At 42.6% G+C, this 21,003-nt stretch overlaps 1 protein-coding gene across 2 annotated transcripts in view; it reads right to left on the bottom strand.

The window, feature by feature from the left end:
* Nucleotides 1–21,003, bottom strand: part of CCSER1 (coiled-coil serine rich protein 1) — a 1,155,632-nt gene that overhangs the window by 239,444 nt on the left and 895,185 nt on the right. The window contains exon 10 of one of the 2 annotated variants that reach the window (XM_053252661.1): nucleotides 9,781–9,826. The exons of the other annotated variant lie outside the window; for it this stretch is intronic. Within the exon in view, the coding sequence (XP_053108636.1) occupies nucleotides 9,781–9,826 (46 nt within the window). The remainder of the gene's footprint in view (nucleotides 1–9,780; nucleotides 9,827–21,003) is intronic. 2 annotated transcript variants of the gene reach the window in all.

Below are 21,003 nucleotides of genomic sequence, written 5' to 3'. Positions count from 1 at the left end.
TGAGATTTTTTTCAATTAAACAACTCTCATGACCCCACTTTCACTTTTTCACACTTTCCTTTACTATGAATAATATGAGGAAGTAATCACTTTAGCACACTTCACCTTATGAAGACAAACCTCATACAAATAAATTCACCATAATTCACCCCTCTGCCCAATCACTCTTAAATTGGGGATGGGTGGTAGCCTCCAGCCATCAGGCACTATCTAGCAGCCCACCCCACTCCTTTGGGGCAGATCCACTTTCTGCCCCCAATCTGCCCCAAAGACACCCAAACTTCAAAAATTCTCAAAAAATCAGCCCTCTGCCCAATCCCCCTGAAATTGGTGTGGTAGCCTCCACCCATTAGGCACTACCACCCCACCCCACTCTTTTGGGGCAGATCCACTTTCTGCCCCCAAACTGCCCCAAAGTCACCAAAACTTCAAAAATTCTCAAAAAATCACCCCTTTGTCCAAACCCCCTGAAATTGGGGTGGTAGCCTGCACCCATTAGGCACTACCACCCCACCCCACTATTCTGCCCCAGCCCCCACTTTCTGCCCCAATATGCCCCAATCTGCCCCAAAGACATGAAATTTTCAGAAATTTACCAAAAATCAGCCCTTTGCCCAATCCCCCTGAAATTGGGGTGGTAGCCTGCACTCATTAGGCTCTACCACCCCACCCCACTCCTTTTGCCCAAATCCCATGCTATGCCCCCGAACTGCCCCAAAGTCACTAAAACTTTAAAAATTCACAAAAAATCAGGACTTTGCCCAATCCCCCTGAAATTGGGGTGGTAGACTCTACCCATTGGGCACTACCACCCCACCCCAAAATTTTGCCCCTGGGCCCCTTTTTACCCCCCCGAATCGATTCGGATTCGGATTAAATCCGAATCCAAACTGAATCAAGGGTGATTCGGGTGACCCAGATTCGGGCACAAAACAGAACGGGGGTGATTCGGCTCGGGTCCGAGCCGAATCACCCGAAAATCCGAATTGCACACCCCTAGAAAATATAAGACTCTTGGTGAACAATTGGATCAACAGTACTCTGCTCACTTCAACCAAAGAAGACATAGGAGAGATAACGATACTGTTATTGCTTCTATTTAGTTCAGTTTAAAACATTTGATGAGAATATATTTGTCTTGGAAAGCAATTTTTTTAAAAAACACCAATAAATATTATTGTAACAATCGCAGCAGAATTTTTTCCTGCAGTTTTTTTTGCTGTAGCTCTTTTTTCTAAAGCAGATAATTATTCAAATATATTGTTTAAGAGTTAAACAATATGCTTTTTAATCAAGTCTATGCATTAGCCAAGGGTGGGCAAACTTGGCCCCCCAGCTGTTGTTTAACTACTACTCCTATCTTCCCTAACTACAATAGATTGTGGCTGGGGATAATGGGAGTTGTAGTACAACAACTGCTGGTGGGCCAAGTTTGTCTACCCCTGCATTGGCCATGGGTAAGAGATCTTCTTGATCCAGTCCAGGTGTCCCTCATTATTTGCGGGGGTTCCGTTCCCACCAATTTCTGCAGGGAACAAAACTGTGGATAAACAGACCTTAACCCTCTGGAGATTGGGTGGTTGGGTCCTTTGAGCTTAAAAAAATGCTTAAAAAGCAGGAAGGGACAGAAATAAGGGTAGAAAAGCATAGTACCTTGTTCTCTAGGTCTTCAGGAATTCCCCCCATACCTTCTTATTTTTTTGTTTCATTTTTCTTTCCTTTAAAAGCCACAAAATGGCTCTGCACTTCAAAACGGCGGCCAGAAATGACATCAGAAGTCATTTACGACCACTCAGGAACCACAGATAGATGAAAATTGCCTTTGTTTCATGCTGTGGAGAAAGAAACTGGGTGCCTAAGACCCATCCATGGATACATCAAACCACAATCCACGAGACCGCAGATCATGAGGGTCTCCAGTAGTGCATTAGCATGTGTCTTATATCAAGGAAGGGAATGGGGATACATTCAGAAAATCTGGCAAGGTCTGGTGGAATTCTATGCAGGTGGAGGAGTGGATAGTTTCTTCTTGTTCCAGCAACCTAATCTTTTTCACTATAAGTGTGCCCAGTACAAAGTCATCCTCTAACCCAGGGGTTCCCAACCTGTGGTACTTCAGATGTTGCTGAATTACTACTCCTATCACCCCCAGCTATAATTGATTGTGGTTAGGGATGATGGGAGTTATAGTTCAGCAACATCTGGAGTCCCACAGGTTGGGATCCCCTGCTCTAACTCCCCCACTCTCTCCCCCGCACACTTCTATTGTGCGATTGCAGAGAAATTCTCTTCAAAACATATTATGCATGCCACAGGTTGCAAAGTGCAAACACACTTGCAGTAGTGTAACACTAGTCTGGAAGCAACCTCCAGACTTAGCCCAAGTCGCAAGAACAGGTGCCTTGCACTAGTGCAACATCCTTATGCAAGCACAACATTAGTCATTCAATCAATTCCTTTCTTATGATCACAGACCAGCACAACGTTAGTCAGCCTCTGTATATATGACTCAGAGGGGGATTGGGAGGTCAAAGGGAAAGAGGAGCGGGAAAGGGAACTCACCCGTTGTCCGTCTGATTCTTCATATGACAAGATCATCTTTTACGGGGAGCAGTGATGGTGTTTGAAATTATACCATAAAAATATTTCCACAAACAAAACCCTTTGAAAAAGCCTGTGCACATGAGGCAACCCCAGGCAGGTTTTAAAATTCTCATCTTTTTGCATATAAACCCCAGTTTGCACAAAATATTTACCAAACAGCTTTGGATTTCATGTTCACATTAGGAAAAAATGATTTTGAAAGTTTGAAGTAAAGAAATAAATCCAGAAATCCACGGAGTTCCTTTGGATGCTTACCAGGTGTAACTCTCTGAGAAGAATTGGAATGGCAAACAAGCTGCCTTGAAAGACACCCATGCCTAATAATCATTGTTCCCTCTGCAATGTGCTTGCTGGTCCAAGGAAGAACTAATGAGTGCGCTGCAGCCATCAACTCAGTTCATATGCATAAGTGAGGTCTAAGAGTTCTGGCTATGGCCCCACATTTATTTATTTATTTTTACATTTATATTCCGCTCTTCCTCTAAGGAGCCCAGAGCGGGGTACATAGTTATGGTTCTCCTCACAACAACCCTGTGAGGTAAGTAGGTCAGTGAACACATGAACAGTATACACCCTAAAGTGTGGCCCAGAATCCTCTACAATGTGCAGGGGTTCCATACAGAGTTTTTAATGTGGAAACTACATTCCCATTTGAAAGTTTTTTAAAAATAAAAATAAAAACAACCACCTGCATGAACCGGGGGCCTGCACATGCATTCAAAGTGCTTCCATCATGTGCATACAAGGCAGGCGTAACTTCCCTCATGCCTCAGATACTGCTGCTCTGGAGGGCCGCCTGCGTGTAGGAGGTATCTGGCGCATACTGAGAGCTGCTTCAGGGAGAGGAAAATTGAAAATCCCCATGTGTACATTGCATAGTGTACAAATTATTTTGAATCCTGGCCTATAAAGGACTCACTATCATGGTTCAAAAGAAAAACCATCACCAACTTTTACATTATGGTTTGCAGGAGGTTTGTGTTTGGGGAAGGGGTGTTACAATCACATTAGGAAAGAAATAAAATGTGCACTTTAAAATTTGGGAGAGTAATGGTAAGTCCTGTTAGAGTCCTTTGAATGGGACCGAAAGGCAGGGCGTACATATTTTAAACAAATAAACAAACAATGTTGACAGAAGATTTGTTTCACATTGTTGAAATTCTGAAGGACTCTTCTGTGAGGTTTACTTGGTTTTTACCAAGCAATATATGTATCCATGGAAACAGAAACAGCAGTGAGAATGAACAACTCTGCCAGCAGAATCTAAATCTTATTTCCACTTCTGTTCCCATTTAGAGAAACTTGTTCAACAATTACTAGATATTTTTTTTTTAAAAAAATGAAGGGGCAGGGAATCAGAAACTGATAGTGTATGGGTTAAAGAAAATTGTCTGTTCCCTTAATATGAATCATTGATTTTCTGGGGAAATTTAATTTTAAGAAGCATGAAGCGCTAAATGAAAACCTGCTTGATGAATACAACACAATTGTATTTTTAAATTAGCTGGCTTCTAGGACCAATAAGGGGAATTTAAAAAGCAAAGCAATATGCTAATGAACAAAGCCAAATTGAAGCACAGAAGCCACAACTGAAGTTGAATTCTATGATTTTTTTTTTAAATGAGTTCTAATCGGTTCAAGTATATTCTCACATTTCCAGTGTTGTAAAATAATTGCTGTTTTAAAACTTTCATTCTGCTAATAGCAGTTTCTATGGAAACAAGAAAGAACACCACAGTCACTGGGAGAGGAATGAGAGAAGTCTATATATTTAGTCTAGTATAAGGGAGATAAGAGGCCATGCTTCAACTTAATAGCAAATTATCGTTTGAGTTCTGAGGAAGCAAGATTGAACAGAAACATTTGAAAATTAATTCTCAGCTTGGAGATGTCAATCACTGCTTATACCCCACATTTAGAAATGGACAATGCAAAGGCCATTGAATGCTGCAATGAAAGTCTCTTCTTCCCACAGGCTCATTTTACCTGCTCTATAGCAGAACGCACCCTTGCTTCTACTGAAGAGAGGTGGAGAGAGGGAACAAACCTTCCTCTCCTCTCCTCTCCTCTCCCAGTGCTTTGCGGCTGTGACCTTGGCCACCAATGCTGTTTAGCAGTAAAGTAAAAAGGAGGGACAGAGGGTTTTCTGGGGAGTGGGCACTGGACTTTTGGAGACAGGAAGGGCTGGTGGGGATGGGAGGCAGACTTTTTCTGAAGCCTCAGATTAGCTTGGGAAAATGATCGAAGTTCTTCAGGTATGTTTTAAAAAGAACTTAGCTCAATTCCAAGTTAGTCTAAGGTGAGTGTGGTAGGTCTTGCTCATTACTTCTGCCTGTGGCACTTCAGGCTCCAGCTTCTAAGATAATATGTTTCACTATAGCCGGGTTCACATGGTCTGCTGGGAAGTAAGTAGGAGTGCACGCGCCTGATGGGAGCTTTTGCTGAACCTGCCCAAGTCTGATTCCCAAGTCTTCTGCCCGACATTTGCCCAACATTCTCCATCCAACTTCAAAGATACGGTACAGATGGGCAGAGAAACTCAGGCAAATGTTGGGTGTAAGTCTTAAGAACTCAACTTCAGATGACAGGCATGCTGGGGACATATAAGCCTCAGGAGGCTCCCTCCTACTTACATCCCGGAGGATTGTGTAAAGCCTCCCTGTTTTAAATCTTTATTTCGGTGGCTTAGTATAGTTGCCACTGAAGATGAATCACAAGAAACAAGAACTGAAATGCATTGGGCCAATGAATCATTTTCAATGCACCTTTGAGGCACTATTCTTTTTATGTAGGGGATGCTTCTTCTTGAGAGAAAATTCTCTTCAAATTTGTTTCTTCCTGGAAAAACCCTGAAATTCTCTTTGAACTTTCAGCTCCATCCTTAGTTTGTATTAGTGTCCTCTCCTCTTTTCATCCTAATTGGATCATGCCAGGACCCACAGCTCTGCAGCTGCTCTGTTCCACATGGCACATATCAGGCTGAAATTCTCGAAATGCCAATAACATTGTTGATAAATGTATCAACCCATAAATCTATGACAATGATTGCATGGCAATGCTGGGCTATCTGATCTACAACAAAGTAAGCAGAAAGCAGTTCCAATCTGTTATCAAAGAACTGTCCTGGCAGTATGAAATATGCTTTCTTCTCACACTAGATACAACAATGCATATGGTACACTTAATATCTGTATCCTGTGTTGTATTGAGCCTTTTTCCAGGTTCATTTTTAAAATGAACACATCTACAATCATTGAAACAAAAACATGTACATGTGTACCAACATCAGAACAGATGTACAACATAATGTCGGAATAGGGCTATAGTCATCCAAGGCCTGTTCGTCCTTCTTTTGGTGGAACTCTGTTTACTTTGTTTCTAGTGCAGTAAAGCAATTTCAGGAATTGGACCTTATATAAAAACTGAAGGTGTAACTTAAATTTAGTGCAGAATTGACAGCTGTGTATCACTTTATATAATCTACATGCAATCACATTATAAAAGTGAAGGAATATTATTCTTTGAAATTCACATTAGATAAATTTTCAGAAGGAATAGTTCTGTCAAAAAGTGAGTGATACTACATAATGTTTTTTTAATCATATGAAAAGACATAATTAGAAACAGCGAACACAAACCTACCGTGCAATTTCCTCTCATAATCATGAATTATGGAACGAGTGTGAGCGTCATTTCATAAGGATATGATTTATGTCTTAAATAAAACCAGTGTTTGCCATACCCAAATGAAATTCAGTTCATGAAGGTCATTTTTCTCTATTTTTACTCATACACACAAAAACACACCAACCAAACCTGCCAACTTTTCAAAACTTCAAAGAAGGGATTAGTGCCCTTCTGTGATTCGCACATCCACAGTCCCCTATAATGTCATGCATACTGAAAATAAAAAGGCATCTATCTATCTATCTATCTATCTATCTATCTATCTATCTATCTATCTATCTATCTATCTATCTGATATTCCTAAAGGTAAAATCATATTAAAGACTTGGTACTGCATTTAAGAATTCTTGAAAAGGTTTTAATGACCTGCTTATCAGGAAACATTTCTAAACCATGGCAGCTACGTAGCTCAAATCTAAGGCTCTACGGGATCGATCTGTAAAACTTTAGATCTGAGCTATTGGCAGCTTTTGCAACGGTATCTAATAATGCAAACACACAGAAAAGCTTTTACAGTTTGGCATTATAAAGTTATATTTACCTTGGACCCAGAAAGCTCAGCTCAAGTATTAGGCAATTATCATTACAATGAGATTGTTTAGGAAAACTTCATAGCCAAGAGGAAGCTGAGCAGAAAATGTCAAGAAACCATTTTTCAAAGCAGGAAAGAGATCATTTAGCTTTGAAATCAAATTACTCTCTGCCCCTCAATGTAGGTATCTGAAACATGCTAAGAGATGCAAAATAGAAGAGACAATTTGTTTTAATAGCTATTCAACGTTTTGAACAAAGAAATTTTAATCTGTCTTGCTGAATTCAGGGATGCCACCAACAGAAACTTGAAAAATCAGATGTACCCATCCATCAAGATTGCTAGTTTGCAGTGTTTTATCAATGCACAGTTATGTATCCTTAATATAGAAGGGCAAAAAGATGCTAGTAAACTGAAGGAGAGGAAGGAGGAACAATAAAAGAACAGGGGAAATCCACTGATTCCATATCTAACCATGGCTTGTATTTGGCCAGGAAGCACATAGAGAGGAAGCTGTAGTGGATCACACTTCTTCTTCTTCTTCTTCTTCTTCTTCTTCTTCTTCTTCTTCTTCTTCTTCTTCTTCTTTTTCATCTCTAATGGGCAGATTCACACATAACAGCAACAAGTATGGAAGAGCTGCTGATTCCAGCTAGACACATAATCCTGCTGCCATTTCTGTGTGCTCAGAATCTGGAAATATTGGGTGGAGCATGTCAGTGATCCACCTCAGCCTGAAAATTGCCCGTCATTCTTAACCTACATTTGAAGTTGGCTTGAAAATGTCAGGCAAGGTGGGTCACCAACATTCTCCACCTGACATTTTCTGAGTTCTGACAACACAGAAATGGCAGCAGGAGCAGGAGTGCATGGTTGATAGAACTGGCGGCTCTTCTGTATTTAACTGCCGCCATTACGTATGAACTCACCTAATGTAACATACATTGAGGTAATTTGCACATCTATTCACTCTGCCTCTCAGCACTTCTCAACAACAAGTGAAGTTGCTCTATACCAGGATGAACTATCTTTCATCAAACCATGGGCTGCCTCTGCATACTTGCATCCACCACACCAGTGCTATTCCTAGCCTCCAGTACACCAGCTATTTTTACTACAGCTCCCCCCGCTTTTTAGTTCCTTGGATGTGTACATTGCCAAAAAAACTTTGCATGGTCCTCCTCACTGCATTTTTCTGCCTCTCAGTGTGTCTTAGTTCTTTCATAGTGCTCACAAATGCAATCATTTGTACAATCCATCAAGACTGCTGCATATATATATGAAATGTATGACTTTCTCAAGACCAAGGAATCTTTTTTTATTATTATACGCTGCACAGATAAGTAATTCCAAAGATAGCCAGACATTGCTTTACAGAAATAAAGCTCTAATAGTGGATGCTTCCAGCCACAGGAAATATCACCAAGAAATATCACATGGGTACATGTCAATAATCTTGACTGTGAAGACCATGACACCAGGTATCAAGAGTAAGGCAGATGTGTCTGCTTTGGTTGAAAGCTGTGTCAACACCCTTCACAACGTGCATGTATTAAACTCCTCCACTTACACCATGAGGACATCTTGTTCCTATCACACGCCTCACAGATTGCTGAACTCCTTTAATTAATCCAGGCATTCAGAAAGCAAAGACTTAAATAGGAGTCATTCCTCACCTTCTACCTTCATTAATAAGAGCACTGCTAAGCCTTCCATCCTTTCTCAAGAGCGGTAATTCCATCCAGCAGAATTTAAACACTTCCCATTGTGACACAAGAGAGAGACCATCATCACACAGATTACATTCTTGCTGTTTTCACAAAACTCGCATTAGCAGACACATGTTATTAAGCTTTTTTAAACCCCATTTATTATGGATCAGCCTCAGTGAATGTGATGCAAGCAACATGTTCACAACTGCCAGCAGTGAAATAAAAGCATTATTTCAATTGGACTGCACTTGGTGAAGAAGCCAATAATGTCACGTGATGATGAATCGATTTGGCATTCATCGCTGTGATGCATTGCGCAATCATTAGAACTAATGCAGTGCATTGCTGTAGCATATTATGTGGACGTGGAACAAAATGGATGCCTCGCAGATGGACACGCTGGTGCGGGAAGGCAGAAGAGAGACGGAGATGGACTTGAGGAAATGCAAAATAAAGTTCTTGTCTCAAAGTCTGACGGCACTTTGGAGACCCTACATATTAAACTTATCTCAATTGCAAAGCACTCATCTTAAAACAGAGAGGTTACCAGAGACCTCTCTTTCATACCCTGCACTATTGTTAGCACTGAAAACATAATTCCACAGTCTTGCAAAATTCTTCCTTTTTGTGTGGAATAGGTCGAGAGGGGAGCAATTTCAGTAAGTTATTATTGCAACTCTGATGTTTCTTAAACTTGCTGTACAGATTAATCAGAATCAATCGCTTGGCAGCAGAAATGATGCCATTGCTTTGTCTAGAAGCTCTTTAAATGTTTATTTTTAAAAAACCTCATGAATTGTTTTAGCTTTTGCTTGCCTTACTGAAGGCAACTGCATGGAAAATTCAAGAAACTGGGAGCAAGGTCATTAATTAGGTCCAGTTTTTGCAAGGAGCTAGGGATGGAGTTCTCCCCCAGCTTCAGTGCTATGCAGGATAGCTGAGCTCAAGCTAGCATCCTTCCTCCATCCAGACTTTGAGTTGTCAGGGAGTTTTCCAAACCTTCTCACAACTCTATGAAGTACAGGGCAGCCCTGATTTACACCTACGCTAGACGAGGGACAGACCAAGAAAAGAGAGAAGGTTGTGCGTTAGAAACTATTAGCTACATACACGGTACAGGCAATATACAACACAGCTGGTTGTATATTGACCTTGGGGCGTTTCATCTCTATCAGCATGCCATGCTACAGCACATGAACACATATAGTCATCTTTACAACACAGAGCAGAATTTAAGAGACTCACATAATTGCCTGCGAGAAGGAACAGGAGCACTTCCATAAGCTGTGCCCTGTAAATAAAACACATTTTTTTTGGAGCGAGGGGTGTCAGCATTAACAGTCACAGCAAAATAATAATGGCAAGAAAACGATGGCACTGAAGGGAGAGGAAGACTTCAGATAAATAACGCATCTTGTTGTTTACTGAAGAAGGAAGAAATTACAGCATATGACAGGCACTTTCAAACTTGACAGAAATTAAGCTGGGTGAAAAGTAGAATGCATGGATTTACATATTAATATGGCCTTAGGAAAATAGGCTCCAATACTGCAGATGCATAATTGTATGTAGTTAGTCGCTGGTTGATTCAAGTTTTTATAATAATGTACAGAGTTATTCTGCAATACAATCAAGTTCCCATACCCTCAGCCATGCTTCAGGTATAAATTATGGTGAATGTCCAAAACTGGCAACTGGCAACAATCGCAGCCAATTCTGTGAATGTCCAAAGAAAAGTCACAGAGTCACACTGGTGGATGTTGACAGTCTTCTAAACAGTACTGTCAGGATTCACTTGTGCATGTTTGAAAAGTGGGGAACAAAAAATCGTCTGGAATTGTCAGCATTCATTTGTGAATCACCAAATTTTGGACATCAGTGGTGGATCATCAAATGGTGGTGCTGGACCACCAAGTCACCTGGCCAAATTTCACACTGTTTTACAATGCAAGTTTACTTGTTTTCTTTCACTATGTGAGAAATAACTCATATAACGGAGTCCAGAGAATGTTTTGCTCAAATCACAGGCTCAGTTGGGAACTGTAATTTTTCTTTTAACTTCCATCCAGTTTTGTAGTAGATGACAAAGTGCAAGAAGGAGGTTGAGATACAAGAGATACAAACTACCATAAAGCATTGAAGCTGTGAATTATTTGCAACCATAAAATAGAAAAGATGAAGGAACTATGTATTCCCCCAAAGAAGAAGAAAATAAGATTGGGGCGGGAGTGGGGAGAGAAGAATCCTTACAGTTTACAAAGGATAGAAAGAGACAGGGATGATGTTCATCCTAACTACTGAAATTAGGATAAGAAAAATGTATTGTTTTTTTAACTATGGGGAAAGTGATGTCAAACACAATGGAATAATTTCCTAACTATGAAAACAAACTGTTGTGGGAGGTTGTGGATACTTGAGGAGCAGTTTGTACAGGCTGAATTCTCATAACGCAAGCAGTCATACTTAAAGAGCTAACTATGATTGGTGAACTGGGCATGCTCCCAGAGAGCATGACATGAGAATCCGTGCTTTAATGTTGATTGTAGTCCTGCCACCGTGGTTAACTAGAATTAAACTACAAATGGTGACTACATAGTTATTAATTGTAATTTAAGCCAATTATAATTTAAGACGATCATAGTCAACTCTTTAACTACAATTACGCAGGTCATGAGAACATGGTCATGAGCATCAGTTTAGGATGCTTTAGGTGTAAAGACACACGATAATCTATTTCAATTTTCAGGTATTCTGTTGCAGATCCATAGGATCCATTTGGGGAAAGGTTTTGGGGAAAGGTTAAAAATTTATTTAAAATTGGCTGCTTGCCTATTTCTTTTAAGGGTTCGGTGGTAGGTAGCACCCCATCATGCCCTGCTACCCAACTCACTTGGTTGTCCCTAGGAGCTACCCAATGGAACAATGGGGTTTTTTGAGTTTCCCCATTGTTTCCTAAGGTGGAAACACTCGAAACGAGTTTGTTCCATCGAAACCACCAGTCAGACCAGTTGTTTCAACAAAACGTGTTGGCCATTTGCATTCCATTTCAAGCTCAAAACAGAGTGCAAAATATGTTTTGTGCACATCCCTAGCACGTAGCTTCTGAACATGGGTAGGATGTGTCTCCTACCCTAACTGGAATTGTTAGAACAGCCCTAGTATATGCGCAAACTCACAAGTTACAAATCCTCTGCAAGCTCAAAAACCTGCTTTGTCTTTTATCCTTGTCTTCAGCTGGACTCCATGCATAGCTTCGTCACAGTTGAAAACTCAGCTTATCTAGTCAAGTAAGCTATAAACACTGATGCAAGTAATTATCTGTAAGCATGTAATTGATACCATTTAAAAGTTCATTAGATACTTCTTATTCTACAAACGATTCAATGTCTTGAAGCTACGGTAATTAACTTTTAATAAACATACAGTAAGACCTCTCTTCACTGACTGACACAACTTGGTTGCATAACCAAGCTGTTTGAATAAAGTACAGTGGACAGTGCTTTAGGGAACATATGTTCAGTACAGAATGGCTAACTTGACCAAGTTGATCTCTGCATCATTAAAAATATATTTGCCTTGTTGCTAGGAGATTTGAAACTCTGTATGTTTTACATCCAGGGCAAGCAGTCCCGGCCTATTGTTCACTACGCTTCCATGCTCATGCCAGAGGAAACTACAGCCCCATTTGAACGCAGCATGAAACTTGGGTAGATGAAGCTGTGGTTAATCCATGAAGCTGAGAATCATGCTGCAGACGACTGACCAACTGCAGTCTGGCAACCTCCGGCTTCTGGGCAGAAGAACCCCTCTCTCTTCCTAGTCTGCCCAGACTGCATCAGCAAGCTCTGTTCCCCTGTCGCCAGGCACATTAGCAAAGCGTCAGCATGCTAGTGATGCTGCAGCCATTGGCCATGATGTTAGAGGGTCTGTGCTCAGTGCGACCGTGCCTGTTTGGCAGGGCAAAGACATTTTAAACCTTTCCTTACACAGCTTGCACCACTGTCTTCTGCATTTGGGGAGTAAGGGTCTTGTGGCCCCACTTTTCCCTCCCCTGGAAAGAGAGGCTTGGGCCCCTCTTCCCACTTGTACTGGTTAAAGATAGACTCCACAAGGGATCCCTCTGCTTTTTCTCATATGTTCACAGAATGGGTTTGTTACCGGAAATGGCAATTGGCAACATACCAACACCTGCCCATTCCCCAGCCAGGGAATGCATCCCCCCCGCCCATTTCTATGGAGACTTCTATTTTCCCCCTCTTCCTAGACCCCCATTCCTATCCTGTGTACGAGTGTTATGGATGCATGGAGAGGATGAGATGGCTAGGAATAAGTCGAGATTACTTAGGATTTGCCCCTTCAATTTTGGGTAGTATTGTTCTAGTTTTTGTACAAGTTGGTAGGGGAAGGGGGACCGAGCCCCTTTCCCTGGGTGCAAGTATACAAGGAGATTGCAGAGGGCAGGGCATCAGCTCTGAGAGGTTACCAGTGAGAAACTGATGCATTTATGCGCTGCTCTAAGCCAGCCTCTCTATGGTAGTGGGAGGAGCTTCCACATGAAACCCAGGTTATAGCAGTGGCAGGATTTGGACGACACAATGCTGACAAGAACATAAGTACAGCCCTGCTGAATCAGGCCTGAGGCCTATCTAGTCCAGCATCCTGTTTCAAACAGTGGCCCACCAGATGCCTTTGAGAAGCCCACAGGCAAGAGGTGAGGGCATGCCCTATCTCTTGCTGTTGCTCCCCTGCAACTGGTATTTAGAGGCATCTTTCCTCTGAGGCTGGAGGTGGCCTTTAGACACTAGACTAGTAGCCATTGATAGACCTGTCCTCCATGAATCTGACTAAGCCCCTTTTAGGTCATTCAAACTAGTGGCCATCACCATATCCCATGGCAGAGAATTCCATAGATTAATTAAATGCTGTGTGAAAAAGTACTTCTATTCTTAGGTTTCAGAAGCGAAACTCACTACAAACCAAGGGTTCAAATTCAGGTTTGGGCATGAAAATTGATCTGTGGTTGGGTTATGAAACCGTGGCTTCATGCTTTCGGACGATCACAAACTCAAACCTTTGGCACGTTTACACCTGGTTTGATGTTATGTCTGAACATGGCCTATGTGAGATCTGGTGGCAGAATAATACAATTGGCAGCAATACCTGAAGCTGCAGCAGGAGATTTTCCAGCCACACTGGAATCACTGTGGGCTATATCCATGTGCCACCAATGCATTTGCATTTGTCCAGAGAAGTGTGTGCCCAAAGATGGTTGGAACTGCTTGTGTGCAGGAAAAAGGGACAGTGTGAACAGGCCCTAAGGGACTCTGAATACTGCAAGCTCTGTTCATGTTTTTTAAAGGCAGAAGGGTATCACAAGAAAGAGTAGGGATGGTGTAGCAGAAGAGATGTTCAACATCTTGTCTACTTGAGAAGACTATATGTAATGATAATCTCTCATCTGCTCTACTGGCTGGCTGGGTGAGCAACACAGCATGGATACAATATGTCTCAGCAGTACATTGGTGGGGTATCTCCAACTCCTGACAAGTGCCCCATGCCAGCACACCTTAAATGGATTGCAACGAAAGGCTTCCCTGCTCTAGCCAATGCTTGATGGTCCTGTTAGCCACCTTGTGGATATCTTGATAATGAAGATACTGCTGGAGAGTCCAGCCTGGAGTTAAATGAAACAAGGCCTGAAGAGATTTCTCATATGTGCTACTATGGGCTTTTCAAGTACTCCAGCGTCCCATTCTCCCACAATGTGGTTCTGTTTCTGATTTTGACTTCAAATAGGACAGCAACAGAGGGAATAGCAGGATCTTCCTAGAAAATATAGTAACAGCTCTATGTATGGATATGTGTCTATGGTGTTGGCTTTATCCTGCCCCTTTCCCCCTTTGAGGCCTCCATAGTGGAGGGGAGCAGGGTTTCTGCCACACTGTTCCTCCTCTTCCTTGCAAGTGTGTTTCTTGTGGCTGCCCCTCCAGGCCATTCATGTACAGACCATCTTCTCTCTTCCTCAGCCCTTTTCACTCACTGGCTAAATAGCCCTTCCCTCCACCCGGTAAGCATCTGTGTGTGCCACACACCCCACCTTTGTGAGACCAGCTGCACCTGCATCCCACTGGGTTGCCCCAGTGGTGGCCCGTGAACGTGCCTCGGGGGGGGGGGCGCAGCAGGGGGCAGCTTTAAGAGAAAAGTAATTCGGGACTCACCTCCGCCACCACGGCACCTGAATGCTATTCGGAGCTGCAACATGCCACCCAGCAGCCCCTAGAGTGGGGAACTGCCTCTGCCACTCACCTGGCCACTGGAGGGGGCTTGGCTCCATGGAAGCCAGGTGAGTGGCAGAGGCAGTTCCCCACTGTAGGGGCTGCTGGGTGGCATGTTGCAGCTCCAAATAGCATTCAGGTGCCATCGTGGCAGAGGTGAGTCCCAAATTATTTTACTCTTAAAGCTGCCTCCTGCCACCCCACCGGAGGCGCATTCACTGCCGCCACTGGGTTGCCCTGATAACCCTCCACATTTGGCTGAGTGTGCAGTGAGACTTTGGGAACACTTCTGGGTTCTTCCAGTGGCTGTCACTTTTGGCTTGACTATGTGCTTCAGGGTTTGCTTTTGTAAGCCATACAGGGGGTGGACCATCAAGAGGCTCGTCCCATACTGAAAGGGGTGGTACAGTTGGACCAGGGATCCCCAACACCTGAGGAATTGCTTTCCACAGTGATCAACCAGATCCCTCTTCTAAATCCACAAGCAGAGCACAAATAGCTCTCTCCCACTGTTACTCCTGGGAGACTGATATTCAGATGCATATGGCCTCTGAACATGGAGGCTTCGTGTAGCCTTCATGACTAATTGCTGCTTTTAGATCTATCCTCCTTCATACATTTCTCTCATTCCCCAACACATCAAAGCTAGTGATCATCACCACATTTTGTGGCTGTGAATTCCATCAATTAGTTATGTGTTGTTTGAAGAAGTATTTTCTTTCGTCTGTCCTAAATCAACTGCCAATCACTTTCATTGAATGACTCCAAGTTCTAGTATCATGGGAGAGGGAGAGAAATGTCTCTCTATCCATTTTCTCCACACCATGCATAATTTTAAATTAGAGCAGGGAGAGAGCAGCAAAGAGACATATGCATTATCAAGGGGGAGTGGTTGGGAGAATTAACAGGGCGAGTGGGGAACTGGGAGCAAAATACAAAGTAGGAAGGAGTAAGAAATTCAAATTTGAAACTGCAATGAAAATGATGTGGATGAGCTTCACATTGAATATTTGAAGGAGGTTTTAAAACATTTAGAAAGATGTTTAAATGTTACGATCTGAATGTTCAAACGAGGCTTTCACTTCAAAACTAACAGGTCCAAAGCAATTGTCAAGAAATGTAGTCACATGAATCTGTCTCTGTTCATCTCAGTACACTCTGCTGCAGCAGATGGAGAGAGCAAACGTGAGTTCTAATACTTTGCTGCTTTCCCCCCCTGAAGTATTCACTGGTATTCACCTTTTATGGAGTAAAAAACAAGAAGCAAGCAAGTGAAAATCGACAGCCCTAGTCGATTTGTATGTACTGGAAGATTTATCCATGCAGTAATATCTACTGAAGTGCCAGAACCTAAGCTGGCATTCTTCATTAGCTGATCAATTGTCCCTTTCGATAAAGACTGCTATAGAGAAACAGTCTGGCAAGTTCCCCCGTTGAAATGTCTGAGAGCTGGATTTTGGCTAACAGCTTTTCTGTAAGTTGTCAGCCTTTCAACTGAACACTGAACCGGTGGTTCAGCTGAACTGCTGGAGCTCAGGAAACATGCACACACCTTACTCTGGTGTTGGGAAGGATATACTGAGATTGGATATGTTGTACGAACCCACCAATTTCGGCCATATTCTACCCTACTTGCAGAATGGAACCCAACATTTAAGATGAACCCAACTTGGATCTGATGTGAATCTCAGCATATCCTTCCCGACACCCGAAGTAGGGCATGTGCCTGGGGCTCTAGCTGCTTGGCTGAGCTGCTGGTTCAACAGGATGTGTGGAGTCACACAATCCCACTCAGATTCACTTACTAGAGCAGACTTGGCTATACATTTTAACATTGTGCAAATGCTTATAGCACAGTATGGCACATAAATCATGAGTCAGGCTTTGAACTGAATTCACATTAATTCCCAGCAACTTAGGCCAGGGCGACACAATGATGGGCCTCCAGCTGTTTTTGGACTACAACTCCCATCATTCCCAGCCACAGTGGACAATAGAGGGATGATAGGAGTTATAGTCCAACATCTGCAGGATGGGCAAAGCTGTGCAGCCTTGACCTTGGCCTTGTCTAAATAATGGGGCCTGCCTCTGCATTCATCTCACTGTAGTATGCCAGCTGCCCAAGAGACTTCTGAATATCTCCCCATCAAGAAGCTGTGCCTTCACTGCTGCTTTGTTTTTAGTTTTTATTTATTTTTGCATTTCTATCCCACTCTTCCTCCAAGGAGCCCAGATGCTTATCCTCACAACAACCCTGTGAGGTAGGTTAGGCTGAGAGAGAAGTGACTGGCCCAGAGTCCCCCAGTGAGTTTCACGGCTGAATGTTGCTGCTGACCCTTCCGCTCCTGCTTCCCAGCAGTATCTAAAAGGGGTGGAACCAGCCTCTGCTTCCATTTAACTGCATGGCTAGAGGGCCAAGATGGATGCCTTGGGCCGCAACTGGAGAACAACTCCAAAGGGTATTGCCCATCTGGTGTTTATTTGTGACTGCTTGTGGCCAAGCCACTACTCTTGGAAAGCTGCACCTTCACACACGTACCACACATTCCATCTTTTTGTTTTTCCCGTCTCTCTATGTTCCTACCCTTTTCGTCAGTTTTCTGGTACTTGGTTCCAGTATCACCATTCCCTCTCCTCTCATCCCCATTTACTGGCTGTTCCACCTCCCCCCGCCCTGTACCACTCCCCTTCTCTCTTCATTTCCTCTGGAGTCGCTACTTCCGCATCCAAAAAGCAGTCACCACTTCCTACCTTGGTCCTTACAGCTACTTGCTTGCACTGCAACGTGACTGGTCCTACCATGACACTGCCACTGTTGCTGCCTTTTTCTTGAGTGGTCTCTTCTTTAGCGGTCTCCTTTTCTATTTAACTCGCAGTGAAGGTTGCAGTGTATAAGAATTTGGGGTCAATTTGAATAGTGCTACATGCACATGTCCAGCTATGGGTGGAATGGCTTGTTATACGGCCATGTGATGAAATGGTTATCTAGCTGCTCCATAAGACCTGACATAAGATCTGGAAGTCCAGGTCACAAAGGCAACAGTCCTCCTATCCTCCACCCTTTGCCCCCAGCATTTTGTAGATGGTATATTGCTTCTGAACACAGAAGGTTTATCAAACTTTATGGCTGGACATATTTAGACCTATTCTCCATTAACTTCTCTAAGCCATTTTAAAGCTATGTAGGCTTGTGCCATCTCGGTGCCACAGGGTGTGGCACTCAAATGTGCAAAGATGTACTTTCTTTTATCTGTCCTAAAATCCCAGTTGAGTGACTCTGAATTTTAGTGATAGGAGTGAATGTCCCCTTTTTTCTTATAACAAGGTTTGCTTCTGTTTAGTCAGCATTCACCCTCCATTTTCTTATGTTTGCCTGTTGTACCGAGTTTTGATTTTCTTGTCTGCTAGGCTGGATCCAGATAACCAGGTGTTCGTCCTCACTTTTAAGCTCTAAAGTTCACATGGATCAGGTGTAAATTGAGCCCTCAATCTGGCTGATCCAATGCATGATTACTCAAAAGTAAGTCTCATTGACTTAAATTCCACTTACACTCCAATAAATAAAGAGCACTGTGGTCTTACACTGGTGGAGGCTCACTCTGCTGCTGAAGAAAGGCACAATTCAAGGTGCTGGTGTCAACCTTTTAAAGTCCTAAATAGCTTAGGACCAAAGTACCAAAAGGACCACCTAATTTCACATGTACATGCTCACCCTATAAGGCCCTCCTGCATATCTTCTTCTGAGGTGTGGTTGGTGGCAACACAGGAGAGGGACTTCTCTGTGGTGGCCTCTCCCTCTGGAATTCTCTCCCATGCGAGGCCTGGTTTGTACCCTCCCTCCTGAGGTTTCAACGCATTGCGGAAGCCTGGCTTTTATGACAAGATTTTTCATTCCCTCTATGAACGTGTATGGGGGGGGTGGGAAGCGGTGTCTTGCTGATTCCTCTTTGATTTTATGTTGTTATGATATTTTTTTGATCAGCTTATTCTTGTGATTTTTAAAAAAATGCATTTTCTTGTTTTAATTTTTGCAAGCGAATTTTGTGAAAGGGAGGAGGTGTGCGCATTTTAAAATAAATAAATAAATAAAATGAGCCTGCATGGGATTGCAGCCAATGTCTATTAATGGTTTCTTCAGCAGTTAGTCAATGGCTGCATTTGAGAAAGATCCTGTGTGTGTATGTGTGCATCTGTGCTTTCTCTGTGTCTCTCTGTCTCTGTCTCCACTTCACTCTGAACTTAATTATGCTGAACCAACTATGCATCCTGTCCTTGTAGCAGCCACTCAGTATTAAAGCAAGTATGTTTGATTACCCAAGACATGCCAGAGTGAGTGAGTATTTTAAATATCAAAGCAGCAGGTTATGTTGTTTCCCTCTCCAGATTCATTCATCCAGTCATTTGTAACTTTATAATAATAAAAAGAGAGAGCAGGTGGCATAAGACGAACTTCAGATCATCTTCTTGAAAACACTATCAATTTTTAATCCGTGCCCGGCCAAAGCATGTCATGGTTTTATATGCACAAATCAGAAGATGAAATGTCACCTGCTGAATGCACTGGACAAATCATCAAGGGGAGTTAATTTGAGATAACTCTGCTAAATAATGTTTGCTTGTTTCACCCAAGCAATTTCCTCTTCCTGTCAGTCTTTACACTAATGATTTAATATGCCAACTAGCATAGGCAACTGTGATAGTAACTCTTCCGGGGCAGAAATGGTATAAAAAGCCTGGTTCTTATTTCGATTTTTTAAGATGGGAACTTCATAAAATATAATATTCAATAAAGAAAAGACTAGATGTGTACTAGATTGCCTTTGGGTGTCTATCAGCAAAACACTGCAGCAGGTATGAAAAGTAAAGTTGTGCCATCGAGTTGGTGTCGACTCCTAAGCTTCCCTTATTTGAAAGTTAGGATTGCATCTGCCATCAGCTATATTTTGTGTGAATGCATATGTGTATATATGTTTGTGTGCATATATTTCTTTTATCTGAAACTTTAAAAAAAACAAAACATCTAATCAATAGCACTAAATTGATATCCTTCCATGTAACAATATTGGGAATGCATGGAGGATGTTGGTTTTTTGTGTCACTTTCAATGAAAAGAAATTTATTGACAGTAACAAGAAAATAAATGCCCTTTCTTTCCTTATAACAAGAAGCAGCATATCTATATCTACACACACACACACACTGGGTAGCCTATTCTTTTAAATTTTTGAACAAAATATTCAGCAGAAGGAATGTTGTATAAGATACAGATTTGGAAACAGGAAGAATCAGCTTGATTAAAAATGCCTCAAGCCCAGTAACAACGTTTAACATAGGAGGGCATCACCTTCAGGGAAAGACTATCTGAAAAAATTAAATACAAAATGCTGTACAATTTTACTAAAACACAGTTGAGGCCAAGAGAATTTAGTATCGGAATTATGTGAAATTGTCCCCGACTCTTTTTGTAAGATCTTGTACAGTGTGTTCACAACATGACTCCAGGTAGATACAGAGCTCTTGCAAAGCATTTTCATTGAGCAAGAAGCACACTGAGGACATTCACACAACTGGACGGGCAGGGTGGTAGGTGGGGGCAAGTGGGGGGGGGAGTCTGGTTTACTCACCTTCCCCCCAGTTTAGTGCCTGCTGCTGTTGGGAACATGGATTGCGCTCCCAGAAAAATCCACACTGTGTAGTACAGTGCGGTGCTCCGGAGGACAGGATGACACTTCCCAGCCTCTAGATATCCCACAATGCACCGCGTGACAGTCATGATCCACTGGGGACAGGAGATGGTCGCTCTAGGCATCCATCTCCTCCAGGAGATGGTCGCTCTAGGCATCCAGCTCTGTGTCTGCTGGAGCTGAACACAGTCCCAGCAAACACATGATCCTGGGGCCTGGGTTAGGGGTTTGCTAGAGCCTTTAACCACAGCTAAGAGTTCAGTTTAGAAACTAGGTGACACTTGCTTTGGCTAGGCAACGCTGCCCCGACGAGATCAGGCCCGACCCCGGCGGTTCTCAAGCACAGCCTAACTCAGGCTGGGCTTCGGGGTGCACATGAGAACAGCCTAAGTGAAGAGAGCAGATACAACAGTTTGGCAGATTCAACATATTCTAGTAGAGTGAAACCTAACTGCAGATTCACTAAACAATTCAAACATATCTAACACTTTTCTCTGAAAGGCACAATT

This window comes from Hemicordylus capensis, chromosome 5, assembly GCF_027244095.1.
Source record: "Hemicordylus capensis ecotype Gifberg chromosome 5, rHemCap1.1.pri, whole genome shotgun sequence".
Taxonomy (NCBI): Eukaryota; Metazoa; Chordata; class Lepidosauria; order Squamata; family Cordylidae; genus Hemicordylus; species Hemicordylus capensis.
Note: the sequence above shows the minus strand (reverse complement) of the source record. Positions and strands in the feature narration are given on the sequence as shown.